Source organism: Chanos chanos, chromosome 7, assembly GCF_902362185.1.
Source record: "Chanos chanos chromosome 7, fChaCha1.1, whole genome shotgun sequence".
NCBI lineage: Eukaryota > Metazoa > Chordata > Actinopteri > Gonorynchiformes > Chanidae > Chanos > Chanos chanos.
In genome coordinates, this window is record NC_044501.1 from 14,346,008 (window position 1) to 14,362,969 (window position 16,962).

At 40.0% G+C, this 16,962-nt stretch overlaps 1 protein-coding gene across 1 annotated transcript in view; it reads right to left on the reverse strand.

Annotated features, from left to right (window-relative positions):
* Positions 1–4,338, reverse strand: part of LOC115816029 (neural cell adhesion molecule 2) — a 57,688-nt gene extending 53,350 nt beyond the window's left edge. Inside the window, exon 1 of the mRNA XM_030779001.1 lies at positions 4,326–4,338. Within this exon, the coding sequence (XP_030634861.1) occupies positions 4,326–4,338 (13 nt within the window). The remainder of the gene's footprint in view (positions 1–4,325) is intronic.
* Positions 4,339–16,962: the final 12,624 nt, after the last annotated feature.

A 16,962-nucleotide genomic window follows, 5' to 3' on the forward strand; every position in this document is an offset into this window, starting at 1 on the left:
CTCCAGCTGTGGACTGTCTCCCTGCTCTGAAGGTAACAGCTAGCATGTCTGCATGGGCTAATTCAGGAACACGAGCTGATTAATGACCAAAGCACAGACTTGACTTGGTAATTAGCAGGTGTAACCGAGTGGGAAGCCAGACTTTGATGGCTGTCTCCTGAGGCCAAGGAAAAATGTCACAGAGGCGATCAATGTGAATGGATGAGAAAGAGAGAGAGGGAGTGAGAAATCGAGAGAGAGAGAGAGAGAGAGAGAGAGAGAGAGAGAGTGAGTGGGCGAGTGAGAGTGAGAATGAAAGTGGAGGGGGAGATACTGAGATAAAAAGGTTGGTTGATGGATAAACTTCATTGTCTGTTGCCTCCACAAATCATGCCCAACCATTTCACCTTCGATTTTTGAAGGGTTTTTCAGAATTGGAACGGGAGTGAGGAACTACACATGTCACAGTTGCAATCCGCTAAAACACCGTGAGCCAAGATTAACCCTCTCACCCTCTCCTGAACTATGTTAAGACCTTCTCCTGTCGGACATCATGCCATAAATCCCACCATTGCTTACACACACATCTATCCAATCAAATAAATGATTGTGACAAAAATCAAACAGTCACTCTGAAACCTTGCCGACAGTGGGTTTTATGCATGGCAAGCTAGTCAAATAAAAGCCTCTCTTGGATCCGGTCGTTTAGTATTCTGAACAAACACTGTTGCCTTTGAAAGCATGTATTAGCTGTAATTAAGCACACAGACAAGATATGCCCTAAGGCTGGAATGCTGAGCTATAATTGCCTCTGATTTTGCAGAGGAGTTTTTTGAGAAGCTGCGGGCAATCTTCCCTCGACACAGCAATAACAGAGAGACGGATCTGAAAGCCAACAAGAGAGAGGCAGCGCATGCTGGGAAATGTCTCCAAGTGGGACGAGGTTGTTACTTCTGTCACACCTAGACTTCACGCTGAGGAGCCCAGGGGCCAGACAATGCGGGTTTGTTCTTCCTGAGGACATAGCAGAAGAATCTAGATTTTTCCAAATGTCGGCCAGTTATCCATCCTGGACGCAAGTCACAGTCACGCTATGCCACTTATTGTTTGATATTAAAAAAAATGTAACTTTTATGAAACTAGAAAATAAAATACACAAGTGAATATACAACAACAAATACAATACACTATAAACAAAAGCTGAAAAAAAAAAAACGAAACAATAATCCACCTGCCACTACCACCAGCATCAACTGCTTTGATCACCAACTACCACTAACAATGACCAGTTTATAAAAGTTCCAGTCACAGCTAATGTTTGAGTTTTTCCAGACATTAATGGACACAACTCAATTTCAGTAAGTCAGTCAGTCAGTCAGTCAGTCAGTCAGTCAGTCAGTCAGTCAATCAGTCAGTCAGTCAGTCAGTCAATCAATCAATCAGTCAAGAAGAAATGTAGCGACAGTGAAAATGAAGTCACAAAATGTAACTGAGTAAAAGTATTTTTTTTCCTTTGCAAATATACTTAATTGAAGGGAAGCCAGCAGAAAATGACTTAGGAGAGTCGGAATTTTGCGTATTAATTTAAGAATACTTGATGAAGTACGAGTAATTTGTTATAACCCAGCTCTATTGCTCCACACTGATGACTTCAGAAAAGAGAATTAGAAAGCTGCCCCGTTAATCCAGATACGGTCCAGTAACAGTTGCTTCTGTTAAGTTTTCAGATACGTGTTGGTAAGCTTCAGTTGGCATAAGCTTTTATACCCCTTTTCCACTGACGTGGTGTCGGTGCCAGTGCCTAATGTGGCACAGGGGCCGCGCTTTTCCGCTGAAAAAATACTGGCGCCGGTGCTAAAAAGCTGGCACCGGCACGGCACCGCAAAATTACTGGTCCCAAAAATTAGAACCGCTGATTTCAGTGGCTATGCAAAGAGAACCACGCAAAGACCAATCAGTATAGTGTGTGATATGTTTGGTCCGTGATGTTCTCTAGAGAGGCAGGAGTAACAAAAAAAAGGCTGACCAAGATGCTGGAGGCTAAATGCTACATGTAGCATGAAAATCTGTATATGATTAAAAGATGTATAGGCAACCATTTGTGTCTATGTCAGCACAGGGTGTTATTTACATGTTGCATGAACGTCGTCAGATCCAGAGCGGTAGAAAAAACTCAACAACAGCTCTGGTTGGTGCAAATAGACCACTGTAGACCTTCATGCAAGCACTCAAACTTTTGAGCTAGGTGACAGGTTTGCTGTTTTCCACGAGGTGTTTTGCTGTGTTGAATCCTAGGGTAAAATTATAAAAAGCAAGCAATGCAGATGCTTTTGCTACGTAACGTTTGGTTCCAAAACCTGTCGAAATGCGGGCCAGGTTCTCATAAGACACCGAGGCAGAACTGGCTCCACATCGGCACCGACACCGTCCTAGTGGAAAAGAGCTATTAGTCATCTAAACTCTCTCACACTCCTGCACCCTTCAACTAATCCCTGGATACTCCACAGTTTTTTAATCTCCCTTTGATGATCTCCACACTGAACTTCTAAGGTCTTCCTAGAGTATTCATGCTTGCCTTCAAGGAAGTATGAATCCCAAGATACAACACTCTATCTTTCAAATACTCAACTGACTCCCAACCAACATGGTAATCTCGTCCTTCAGGAATTACGCCATCCAGGAGTGACTCCTCTCCCTCAACATACAACCGCTTAGAATCACATACAGCAAAAAACGTGTACAGACTAGCTCCTCACACCAGGAGTCAGTTTTCAGGGGCAGATATAATCTTTGATAACAACAACTTCTGCCGTACGACACAGAGCACATTCAACGCCTCAGCGGTAAGAAAAGGAGCTTGTTAGTAGTCAGGCAACAGAGTGACTCCAAGGCTGAACGTATTCTTTTACAGTGCTTTAAGGAGTTACAGATGTAGAATCCCCATCTCATGCCCAGCAGCACAAATATATGACTCACAATTTTAACCTCGGAATTTTCGTTTAGATCTCATGTCATAGCTAGATCATCACACGATGTAGGTGATTCATAAATCCCTGCAGCTTGGCAATGTCCCCGCATTAAAAATACAGTCTTAGTCCTCAAAGAGCAACTGCACGTGGACTAAATGAAGTCAAATTTGCATCAATCATAGAGTTATGGGAAGTTTCAACACATGATTCCTAAAGATCTGCTTACCCAAGTATGTACTGAGACAGACAGACAGACAGACAGACAGACAGACAGACAGACAGATAGATAGATAGATAGATAGATAGATAGATAGATAGATAGATAGATAGATAGATAGATAGATTTTAACCAATGTATTATAAATCCACATTTAAGTAGGGCAGAGTCTTTAATGGCCCTAGTGGCTTACAGTTGAATCAAAGCTTCATTGTCAGAGATCAACGACATTCTGAAAAGCGTTTTTCATAGTGGTGCAGTCAACTCAGTCGTTCATAAAAAGTGGACAGACATTAATAACAGCAGCAAAAAAAAACTAGTTAGCTTACATAGTCACTTTGACTTATTTATTAATTTTATGAGTAGGATATCAGTAATGACTGTGGATGTTTGACCCAGATGATGAATGTTTAACTAAGGACTGACCCAGACACATAGTGTCTAGTGCGGTGAGTCTCATTCAATCTGGCTTACTGACAGGTTAGAACAAGCAAGACATACATACACGTAATGTTTGTTTTGGATTGTGTGCTGTGAATTTTAAGAGTACTTAGGTGTACATTAGCAATCATGTTCCAAAGACAGTGTTCCGATACCTGGGCTGTTTTAAGTGGATATGAGCTAAACAAACAAGACCCTGTGAGTCATTCAAATTGTACACATATCAAAAATGATTCAGATAAAAAAAAAAAAAAAAATATATATATATATATATATATATATATATATATATATATATATATATATATATATCAGGTGAAAGGAGCCGGTCCCTTATCTTTGAATTCAGAGGTGTGGGATTAGTTCTTTGCATCATTTATGAACGCCAGTGTGTTTAAACAGCTGCATCAAACTGAGATAAGGGAAATCACATTCATTTTTCTACTGCATATTTTCTGTTGTACTTGTTGATTGGATCCTCAGATCCTAACCCTTTTTTTTTTTTTTTACAAAATCAGTAAATTAGAACAACAGATCTGCATATATATGCATGTCTATGGGTCTCCTGATATTCATTGTATTTGTACTTTAACAAATACAACAAATTCAACTGCTAGTTAGAATGGCCATTTTGGAGTATAGCTTGAACAGAACTAAATGAATTCACATAAGAGTTACCTTTACTTTTTCTCCTCATTCTGCTCTTCCCTTTTTCTTACCTCCCTCGTCCATGTTCTCTGTGTGTGTCACCCTCGAGTGGTTAATTAAATCAGGAGCTGCCACATGTTTCTCTGTATGACTACATCCACCCTACAGGCAAATAGAGTTTCACTCGTGCAGCACAGAGAGTAAGGAACTATAAATACAGGTACACCACTGAGATCCCCCTCCTCTCTCTCTCTCTCTCTCTCTCTCTCTCTCTCTCTTTCTCTCTTTCTCTCTCTCTTTCTCCTTTTCCCTCTCGGAAAACCTCTCTCCTACAGCCACTCCACTAAGTTTCTAGATCAATTTCATACTTTTTTTCTTTCTTTCTTTCTTTTTTTTCCTTCAGTTGAATCTGACTGTGGGTTGATGCCTAAGGGTAAATGAATGGCTGTAACGGAAACTTGGTTTCAATTGAAATGAAAAAAAAAAAAAAAAAAACGCTGAAAGACTCAACATCAACGTTACACACAACAGCTTGATGAGAAGGCACCACCGCACCATACACCCTGCCCACCCACACACAGATTAAAGATCATTTGAAACAAAAGTTTGGTCAGAGATTGCTAGACCAAGCTGTTTTGCTGCTCTGGGCAAAAAAAAAAAAAAAATACATCATTTGTCAAGTCCAACCTTCAGGTAAAGCCCAATCAATACATCATGTAGAAAAAACACAATGCTGGTACGTTTGTAAGTCTTTTCTCACAAGCTAAATGTTGACTCTGTGTGATGCCATAGGGACAATGAAAAAGCTGAAGGAGAACACATTTGGTCTCTCATGTGTGAAAGGATAATAAGAAATAGGAGTGCTATGACTAAAAAAAAAACCTCAGTGTGGTTCAAATACCCATTCAAGGCCCTTTCAAGTTTGTACTGAATTCCTTCCAGTTGAAGAACTGCAATTAATTTTATACTGTAAGAGGCCAGGAGGAGAAAGAGTATTATATTAGTCTGAAGCAGCACTTTGAATGCCTTGTAAACCCTGAACAGAATCTAATTGAAATAGTGTATTTGTTCCAAATTGCGTGTTGTCAAAATATGTGAAGTAATGGATTCCAAACCTACAGGAGACATGAGTGTGGCCAAAATTCTGAGACCTTTGGACAATCATGAGTAAATTACACTTAGATAAAGACACACGCACACACACACACACACACACACACACACATACACACAAAATAAAAACGTGTACATGTATGCAGATGTGCTTTATCTGTATTATGTATTCTATTTCTCATTAGCAGGAAAACACCAAAGGTATCCCTCCTCTTTGGGTGAGAATAAAACTCTTGAACCCAAATCTTCGACCTGTTCTTGTATTCTTTTTCACCCCCGTAAAACTTTAGATATCTCCTTCCTCCTTCCGCTCTCCTCTCTACTGGCAGAGAGGTAGTCTGTATTCTGTTTAAGTTTTGACCTCAAGAGAAATTCATCTCATATCTCAAGAACTCACTCAAAAAAAAACCAAACAAAAAAAAAAACATAGCTGGTTTTACTCACCCCATCCTCTGACAAAATTAATAAAATAAAATAAAAAAAAAAAAATTCAATAGAGACGCCACTCAAAGGCCTCAGACTTGTCAATCGTAGCCCCAGGTCCCGCCTCAGTCTAACTGGCTAGCCTACTCACTGTCCTGTGACATACTAGGACCTCATTTCAATGCTGTCAGTCATAACCGCATGCCCTGTCATCTTCTCATCACCCAGTCAAACCACAATATGTTATGACACGTGTGTGTCAACATTATATGTGTCAGTCAAGCATCTTTATTTCAGGCTGTCAGACAAACTGCAGGTGAACTGATTATACTAGCGAGCAGTGATGCTCTGGAAGCTCTGACCCTCCACTGGCCAATTCTATGGCTCCATGGCAACAGTCACTACTTGACTGTATATTGCTATATGTCTTTAAATTAGTGTAACTAGAATATGTCTAGAATGTGTTGAGTATAAACTGATAAAAAACTGACCTAACCTGACACAGCTAATTTTATGAAATGCACTTAGATTATTGCCAAGTTATTTTTCAATTATTTGCTCAACTTTGAGAGGAGAAAGTTGTAATGACTTGATTAAGAAGGGAAATTCAAAACGATAAAAACAGCACGTCACACGTCTTAAACAGATGCTAATTTCACAGTAAAGAGAGCACAGCATTATCTAATAATTATTCTTTTTTTTTTTTCTATGATTACATTTCTTCACTCTGACAAACATAGTTATGTAGTTCAGTATCGTAGATTACCCATTTCATATTCTGCAGTATCACTATGCAAAGATGATTAGCTGCCCCATCACCTGTGAAGAGTATGTGTTTGTGTTTTATGTGTGTGTGTGTGTTTATTTGAGTAAGGAACCGCAATCATTGGATTCTCATTGGCTGATGACTATTATTCGGTTTCACTGATTAAACACACACTTTTAAACTTTTGATCTAGACCCTGTGAAATGACAGCACATCAGACATCATATTAATATGTAGCGCTGCTGAGAGACACATCAAAAAGAACCCGAAGTGAGTTTTTTAGAGGAATCATATACGTCGTATGCGTCACTTTGATCTATTTTTCATCAAATCTTGTGTGAAAATGCCACTATCATACATCAGCATTATGCCGTCAGACTACAAACTATCAGTCCTAATTGGCCAAGACAAAATCTGTCTTAATTCATGTGCTTGACATTGAACAATAGATAAATTATGGCATTTGTTTCCATTAGAGTACGAGTCACTGAAATTCTCTTGGCCCCTTATTACCGGTTTGCCAGTGTCACGATCTGCAAAGAGCACATTTCCTTTGCAAAAAGCAAGCGCATCTCCATTTTCTAACTGTCGCTTCTTCCCTCTAATCATGCTTATCTTTCAGTGGTTAAATGATCACGCAGCTGGCCCTGTGGACAAAGACCCAAAGGAAAATGAGCGGAAATAAAATAACGCCCAAAACAATTACTTTAAAAAATAAAAAAATACCTCTAATACCTGGAACAAACAACAATTATATGATAGAAACCTTTAGTCCTAGTTTTGTTTCAACTCTCTTCTGTTTTGGCCCATAACTATAGTTTCTCTGGCCCCTGTGACCTGTTCTCAGAAAACAGGATAGGAAAAGAAGAAAGGGGTGTGACTTAGCAAACACTTTCAATTTAAGAACTCCAAGATACCGCCTCTCACACAGTGAAGACTCCATGCTGAGAACAGGCCTGTCTTCACAGCACACATCCCTCCAAAAACTTTCCGCTCTGGCGCAAAAACAAAAAAACAAAAACAAAAAAAAAAAACAAAAAAAAAAAAAGAAGAAGAAGGAAAAAAAAAAGGAAAGAGAAGAAAAAAAAAATCCCATAAGATGGAATCTTCTCTCTTTCGCTGTGCAGATGGCAACCTGACAGCACTTTTACCTCTCCCGCTGAGAAGCTTGCTGTACGACCAGCCAAGCCATTTGGAGAATTGTCATTTCTGAATATCTAGCGTTTAGACAAGTTTACAACAAGGCTGGGGGTGAAACAACAGGGTTTCCCTTTTTCATAATCTTGTCATGACTCCTTACACAACTATATCTCATGTGATCCGATTCAACACGACAGACAGATGAAAGTTAACTGACTTAAAGTGACCCAGGTTATTTAGTGTGCTGGTACCTCTCAAAATATTTTCAGGCATGGTTATTACTGAGGGAAAGTTTGAGAATTCTTGGGAATTGACTTGTTTTCTGTATTAATAACTTCTAGAATGTGATCGGATCTTCAAGTCATAGTAATAAAGAGTCAAAGGGGAATAGCTAGTTAAAAGTTGGTTAAATAGTCATATAGTTAACCAACAACATACGCGCAATATTACATTGCCATATCTTTATTTAGGAAATGGTTTCAACGATCAAGGTCAATGACAGTAAAATGATGTAAACGTCTAGGATAATAACATCATTAAGAGAGGGCAACTGAAGTCAGGTATTCCATTCAGTGATTCAAATGTTCCAATCAGTTCCAATCAGTGGGTTTGACCTGTTCTGTCACACACACAAAAAAAAAATCACACAATTTTTGTTACCTGTTCTTCACAACAGAATTCTGTTGAAGTGCAACACGGCCCAATCACAAGAGATCTCACAGGACCTTGGGAGAAGTGTTGCTGATGCTCGTAAAATTGGGAAGAGTTACAAAAGGACTTCTAAAGACTTGGGCCTCCGTCAGTCCACAGTCAGGCAGATTGGAAGGAATTCAGCACTGTTGCTAGGAGTGAGCATCCTAGAGAGATCAATGCGAGCTCACGCCATACAATCCTGAAAACAGGTGACAAACAAAGTGCCCCAGGGAGACAGCGAAAGGATCTGCAGTCATCTCTCATACTTAATGTCTGTGTTTATGATTCTACCAATATAAAAATACTGAACAAGAGTGATGTTCATGGGAGTTTACCATGGAGGATCACCCCCCCCCCCCCCCCCCCCCCCACCACCCAAAAAAAAAAAAAGTAGGGTTTGCTAAAGACCATCTGGATTTTCCACAGCACTACTGGAACAATGTTCTGTGGACAGATGAGACACAAATGGTTTTTTTCTTTTGGCAAATGTACACAGTGTTATATTCAGATAAAACAAAAAATACTGTACAGCAACATCAAAACCTCATCCTGCTCTATGCAGCTATGCAGCATAGTGCAGGAAGCGTAGAGGTGCAGGGCCGCTTGACGGCTACCTCAGGGTCTGGACGGCTGGAAATCATTTGAGGGTCCAGTGAACTCCATGTTGTATCGGGATATTTTACACCAGAACGTCAGGGCGTCTACCCGTGATCTTAAACTCAAAAGATGTTGAGTCATGCAACATGGCAGTGACTGAGACCCAGGAGTTACTCAACAACAGAGCGGCTAAAACAAAAGAAATTCTGTATGTAAGAATGTCCGGAGCCCTGCCCTTATTCCCACTGAAATGCTGTGGCAGGATCCGAAGCAGGCTGTTCAAACAAGACATCCCAAAAACATCCAAGAACTGAAACAGATTTGTAAAAAGGAATGGGCCAAAATACCTCCTTATAGCTGTGCAAGTCTGATCAGCCGCTACAGAAAGTACTAACTTTATTGCCAGTAAAAGAAGTTACTAAATATAAGGGTCCACATACTTTTCCATCAGGGACCTTGATTGTTAAAACTATTTGTTCAATAAAGATATGTCCGTGCAATACGTTGTGTGTGTTATTTGTTGAGTATGTTTTTTTTTTACTTATTATCGTGACTTAGGTGACGATCAGATCATATTTTAGAAGCTATTCATGCAGAAATTCAGATAATTCCTAAGAATTCACACACTTTTTCTCAGTTCTATATTTTCATGACTTTGTGTTTTGACAGAAATATTCCACTGAAGTGGAAGGAAACAAGTGCTTTAAAATCATGGGAATCAGAAGTTCAGCAGTGAATCTTTCCTCCGTTTACCACTGGTCCACACAGGGAAGCATAAATAGAGCAGCAAACAGCAGAAGCATAGAATCTCAAACTAGTACTCTAAATACTCAACCACAAGCCAACTATTCCACGTTGTAAACACACTTCTGCAGTAGAACGGCTTTCAGCTTAAATTATTCTGCTTTTTTCCCCCCTTTCAAAATAGCCAGAGCTGACTTTTCTCAGGAAGAAATGTCTGCACTGTAATTGCTTCTTCTTTTGCCTTTTGTTCCTCTTTGTTTCACGACGGCCTGCATTGTACGGAGAAACAAAACATGTCACTGGCAGGCTATTTACTCTGAGATGCGCAACTCTATCAGGACATTCAGCACAATGGAAATTCACTTTGATCTTCAAATCTCCCCAGTAATACATAATTCAGAGTGAAGAACCCTTTTCGTGGGACAGCAGGCAGCACACACATCAATAATGAGATTATAGCCAGTATCTCGCTAATGTAGCAGTCTTAACACTCTGTTTGTGTTGGTCCATCAAAGTGTGAGTTGAAGAGCTTGGTACACTATCTTTTTAAAAATGCGACATTGTTACTGCTATTTGTAGTGGAATGGAAGAGATGCAAGGGTCCCTGCTGTGCATGTGCTGTAAAAGAAACATCATTGTTGGTTCAACTTAATGACTTTGAGCCACAATATATATATTTTTTTGTTTTCAGATGACATGGAGACTTTTCTGAGTGGAATCGTTCATTCTGCTCCTCGGGAAGAAAAACATATCGAAAAGGAAAGAGGCGTGTTTTTGCAGTTTTTGTGGGTTCTTTTTGCTTCAGAAAGTTTTTGACCCTACACGGTGAATGTTAAATATCAAAGAATGTTTGGAATTGTGCCGTTTTAGGTGAAAGAGTTAGAAAGCGTGAAGTAAGAATATACGACAGATACACCTTTACCTTTACATGAAAGTTGGAAAGTGAGAAACCTTCACCTTGTGGTTCTTATCAAGATGTGTCCAGATTTATGATTTCAGGACTTTCAGTAGCAGATGCTGTTCTGATTAAACCCCCAGTGTAAAAACAAAAGGATATCTTCCACATGTAATGTTTGGATCAGAGCAGTGTGAGAGCTTTGAAACAGCAGAGTGGACTGTTGGTGTTACAGTGAAGCTACATGCAGTACTACATTTGTCCAGGTAAAGGACTAAAACGCAGCACTCGTCCATCAATATCTGTTGTCTCCACTTTTTAACTGTTTTTTTTTTTTTTCAGCAAACAAAGCCACACAAACGTTACGCCACACAGCTCTCCACAATGTGTTTCTGAAACATCACAGGTGAGAAACAACTCTGGCCATTTCAACCGGATTACATCATAATCTGGATTATTGTGAATGGGATTACACCGCATTATGAAAACCGGCGTTTTCTTGTAAAACGCATGTACAGGATAACAATATAAACTAGATCCATTTTGCAAAGTGACTACGTATTTTCATACCATATTAAATGGATTACACAGATGGAGGGTTATAAAAAGGATCTGCATTGCGATTGGATTACATACCTCTGAGAAAGGACTGTGTTATTGTTGAGAGGATATGCTCTGTAAATTTTCATTAAAAATGCATTGCAGTAGACAGCCTTACAATAAAATGCGGGCTCCTCTGGCCCTGTATGAAATGGGACAGTGCGTTTAATAAAGTTCTCTCACTTGAACTGCAGCAAATATGCGTTCTGACATCCACACCTCCTTCTGCCCTTCTCTTCTCAATCTTCCTTTTTTAATTGATTGAAGCTTTCCTCTTCTTCTCATCCTCACAACATGTCACATGCTCTTTGAGAGCATGATTTTCTCTCTCTTTCTCTCTCTCTCTCTCCCTCTCTCCTTTTCTTCTGTCATGTCATCATCACCTTGTTCCTCAGCTTCCCTCATGTGTATCCACACCCATTCTCTCCTGCTAATGGTCTTCTCATGTCTCATTGTGTCATCATCTCCAGTCCCCTTTTCTCCACTCATCCTCTTACTCGTTCCTGTTCCTCCTTTTGTCCTCCTGTAGGATTTATTCCTTGGTGATATCTTTCCATCGCGTCTCTATCTCTTGTGCGGGTGGAGACAGATTCACGGCATTATTGGGTGCCAAGGTTGTCAAAGACACTGGTGTTTTTCTCTTTTTTAAGGTTGTGTGTGTGTGTGTGTGTGTGGGGGGGGGGGGGGGGGTGGGGTGTTGTCATTGTCAAATGCTAAGGAGAGCGGTGAAAGACAAGATCGGTGAGAGCGAAGATGGAGATGTCACCATGCCCACGAGACATAATTTACTCTTTCTCTGCACCTACTCTACATTGCCTTCTCTCTCTCTCTCTCTCTCTCTCTCTCTCTCTCTCTCTCTTTCTCTCTCTCTCTCTGGAGAGTTTTTTTTTTATCAATTATTTTCATGTTCTCAAGAACATACTGCTCATTTTTAATCTGCTTTGAATTTCATTTTTTCATTGTTACTCCATAGGTAATCCCATCCAAAGTAACCTCCATAATCAACAAACAAATCAATGTAATTACATCTTTAATTCATCATAGATTTTAGCCAAAAAAAAAAAAGAAAATCACACTGTAAATTGGTTTACTTGATTATTTGTTTGGTTTAGTTATCATTCTGAATGAGAAAAAAAAAAAACTGATTAAAACCACAGCAAAACTATGTTCTTCCCCTTTACAAACTCGCAGCGGGTTTCAAAGAGTTTGGTCTCTGACCACTTAAAAAAAACAAGAAAAAGAAAAAGAAAATTCTTTAATGTTGATTCAGACTATCGCTCGAGGGACAGTGAACCGAGTGTTGCAATTTGGAGCAGTTTGACAGTGGGTTTGAGGTTTTACCAGCGTCGTGGTGGCTCTAAACTTTTGGTGCCGAGACATCAAGAAAAAAGGAGTCTGTAGTCTTGCTGCAGATTACGTCATTTAACAGAGAAGGCTCACTCGAGATAAAAGGCAATGTTATCGTTTCCACCACTGCATTGAGAATAATTTGGACATCCAACCGAGATATTTAAAAATTTAGCCTTTTCTCCCTTTTGGCTGGATTGCATATGAATGCCCCCCCCCCAAAACAAACTAAGAAACAAACCAAAAAAAAAACCCCCAAAAAAACCTGCAACGTGACATTGTGGAATATGTTTGTGTGAGTTTTTATTGGATCCTACTTTTTCAGTTTCTCGGCACCTGGAAATGTTATATACAGACATAATGAAACAGCTGATATCCAGGCCAACTCTGTTTATTCTTGCATTTATTCCGTTTTATTTAATGTACACCCTGATCAAGCTGTCATACCCATAATCATAGGTACAGTAAACGTATTTGCATGGAACGCTTTTGACCAGATAGCATTGCAGGAGACAGTTTTCATACACTAACATCATGCTATGCTGTGTCAATATCAATACACATGTGGCACATGACAGTGAAATGACACACTAGCGACAACACTTATTTAATTAAAAAAAAAACAAAAAAACAAGCAAACAAACAAAAAAACCCAAAAAACTTTCCAAGCAAAACCGATAACTATTTTCTGAGATGCCTATTATTCTACATCTGTCAAACTGGTGCAGAATCACCTAATAGCGGGTACCTGCTTTAGAGGTCTAGTTTTAGTAAAATGCTTCATAGAAACACTCCCGCTTATTGAACTGTATGCCAGTATGACCAGTGCACATTTTACTGCCTCCTTCATTATCTGTCCCCTGTAGCCAGACACATAAATGAATAAGTAAAATAAATGAATGAGTGAAATAAAGTGCTCAGAGAGCAGGAGAGAGTCCTTTGTCTTTCTTTCCTTTCTCTCTCTCTCTCTCTCTCTCTCTCTCTTTTTTTTTTTAAAGAATAGGTATTAAGGGTGATTTCTTTTCAATCCTTGTAAAATGAGATGAACTATGGGCCTACTATAAACATGAACCATCAGTGGAAATTTACCGATAAAGCTGATAATGTAACCATATTTGCATTCAGCGTACTAACAAAATCACACTGAAAAGAAGATTTTACATCTACAACACAAGGGTGACCAAACTCAGGTACTGGTCAATCAGAAATCTCGACCTTGTTCTTTTACCTGTCCGAGATTTATGACTGCTGATATTTCAATGTCCTTTTCATTTGAACAATATTCAGTACGTAATTGGCAGTACTGACATTTGTTCCCTTGTGTGGGGTTACATCGACAGAGAATATGGCATTTTAGCGGGCAGGTTGAGAGATGGCAGGTGACGGCAACATTTCTATCCATATAGCGCATGGGTCTTAAATTGCATGCCTTTCACTGTGATAAAGCAATAAAATACATACACTTTACACATATTTGCCTTCTGTCACATACCATTCAATGGCATGTGTTTAAAACTGGTATGACATATTATGAAATGTGTTAGTGGTATGTTTGTGTGTGTCCATGTGCACATGCAAGTGTGTGTGTGTGTCTATGTGAGAGAGTGAGGGAGAAGGAGAGAGAGAGGGAGAGAGAGAGAGAGAGAGAGAGAGAGAGCGAGCCGGTCTCTATTGAAGAGAGTGTGAAAAACACTCTATAAAGATTATGTTTGAGGGTCTTTGTCTTTGATGGATGATGGAATGAAATGCATACAACTCAGGCACTCTGGCACTGTACACAGACACACAAACACACACACACGCGCACACACACACACACACACACACACACGCGCGCACACACACACACACACACACACACACACACACACACACACACACGCACACACACGCCTTTAAAAAGACTTTATCCCTTGAGAGACAGTCCGTATCACGTTGGTGGTTGTTTGAGTATTATTGGAGCTGAAATTGAAGTGACAACATATCCTCCGGCGCCGCATTATCACATTCACCGTTTCCACGCCAAAACAGCTGTCTCATTTGCAAATGAAATGCTGTTCATTTCTCCAGCATGAAAGGCAAGGATTTAATGAAACAAAATTGAATCTGGGGAAAGTCTTTGGAATGATGGAAAAAAAAAAGAGGAAAGAATATACCTTTGTACGGGATAAAAATAAGCGTCAGGAACAAAAGGCGACGTGGTTTTCTTGGTTTGACTAGGTAATTCCAAAATCATGCATTTTAAATTCCCCCCAAAATTTAAAAATCACCATCGTTTGCACGTTCCACAAAAATCCACAGTTCTACTTTACAAACTACACAGATGTAAGACATATACCTAACATTTAATGATATATAGAGTAACACATAGTAATAAAGACAGTAGGTCTATAAAGCTCTTTCTTAGCTGTCAGTCCATACTGTTTATTTACTGTGCAGAATGAATGACAAGCAATTTTCAATTTTGCTGAGGTTAACTGAGGTCTTAAGTTGACTGAATAAATAAAGCTAACTAAATAAGACAGAGATCCCTCTAACTTTGTCATAAATCCTGATGTTTTAGTGTAGTATCCATTTCATAAAATATGTGAGGAAAAAAAAACAAAAAAAACAAACTGACGCATCATTGCAGCATATGCTCCAAACTTTAATGAAGTGGTAGAGAGAGACAGAGTAACAAACTACCTCTGTAAATTAGCAGATGAAAAGGTCCATAAAAGTGTCTACACACACTGAGTTTAGCTCGTTCTGCTTAATGACACCCTGCTCTCCTGTCGTACATCACCTCAGCCCCGATCCTCCCCTGTCCATTAAACCCTGATTGGCGGCACCATTTTCATGCCACCCTGCCAACTACTAAGTGTGTGTGTGTGTGTGTGTGTGTGTTTGTTGTGTGTGTGTGTGTGTGCACGCAACTCTTCTGTGGCTTTCATTCATTCACTCATTCATTCATTTTCAAAGCCGCTTATCCCAATTAGGGCCGCGGGGTGCTGGAGCATGTCCCAGCATTCATTGCGCAAAAGGTGGGGGTTAACCCTAGACAGGTCACCAGTCCATCACAGGGCTGACCCACAGACGAACACACTCATACACACACATTCACACCTAGGGGCAATTTAGTGTCTCAAAGTTGCCTGACCTGCGCACCTTTGGACTGTGGGAGGAATCCAGAGCTCCCGGAGAACATGCAAACTCCACACAGAAAGGACCGGCCGGGAATTGAACCCGGGACCTTAGCGCTACCCACTGGGCCACCGTGCGTCTGCTCTTCTGTGGCTTCCAGGGCAGAATGTAAAGTGGAATGAAGAGTGTTGATGGCTTCTGATGTTTGTCCATTAAAATATTCTATGATACAGAATATCTGTGATTGTTTTGACTTAGCATAGAACTGGTGTTTGTCAGTTTATTTCAGCATTGTCAAAACAACAACAACAACAACAACAACACGAAGTCTTGCTTCTCTCATTGCTTCAATTATTAATTGGCCTGCACCATGCATGGCCTTGTCTAACCAAACCATGGTAGTATGCAAAAAACCCCTCGAAACCCAAACCAGGCGAAGTCAGAGTGGTCAATGCTAGCTGCACCTTCCAGCAATGGATGCACCACACAGCTTTTTTTTTCTTTCTTTTTTTTTTTTTTATTTAATTCATTTTTTTCATCCTGCCGGCCTTTCTTTGATTTGTAATGAAATTCTCTTCATCTCCAAGTCTCTCATACGCGGCCTGAATTGTACTCATTCATTTCTGCTCTTTATGCATCGCATTGTGATTACCAAATGCATCGCTGGCAGGTATCCGATACTCTTGTTAAAGCGCACCATGGTCCATTGTACGCAAACGTGTGGCTGGCTTCCAGAACTGAGCAAAGTAGAAACTGGTGGGACATTTATCCTAGCGTCACGTCACAGTCTCCAAAGTTGGCACGTACCGCTGAGTTGAGAAGCATCGCTAACCGTTGCCTTTTCAGTGGGACGCTTTTTTTGTGTGTGCGTGTGTGTGTGTGCGCGCGCGCGCTCTGTTCTTGTTGTTGTTGTTGTTGTTTATGATGTTTGTTTGTTGGTGGCATGGGGCCGCTCATCGGCGCCTGCTGTTTTTCCATAGCGGGGCTTCATGCAATAGGAGTCAGGAGCCACCCCTGACAGAGGCTGATAATTGTGTTATGCAACAAAAAGACAAGGGCAGATGATTTTCCTAACTGGATCTTCATCGCTCATTTACATTTGAAATGAATCGATTCCCTCTTTCCTGCAGTGAGGCAAAACAGATTAAGCCATGCCTTTGTATTTCTCGCTGTTTGTGCTTTTTCCTGATCATCTTTTTTTTTTTTTTTTTTTCCCTCCTTTCTCTCTCTGTTTTGCTGTTATGTTAAAATCTGTGCATTTGTAAAT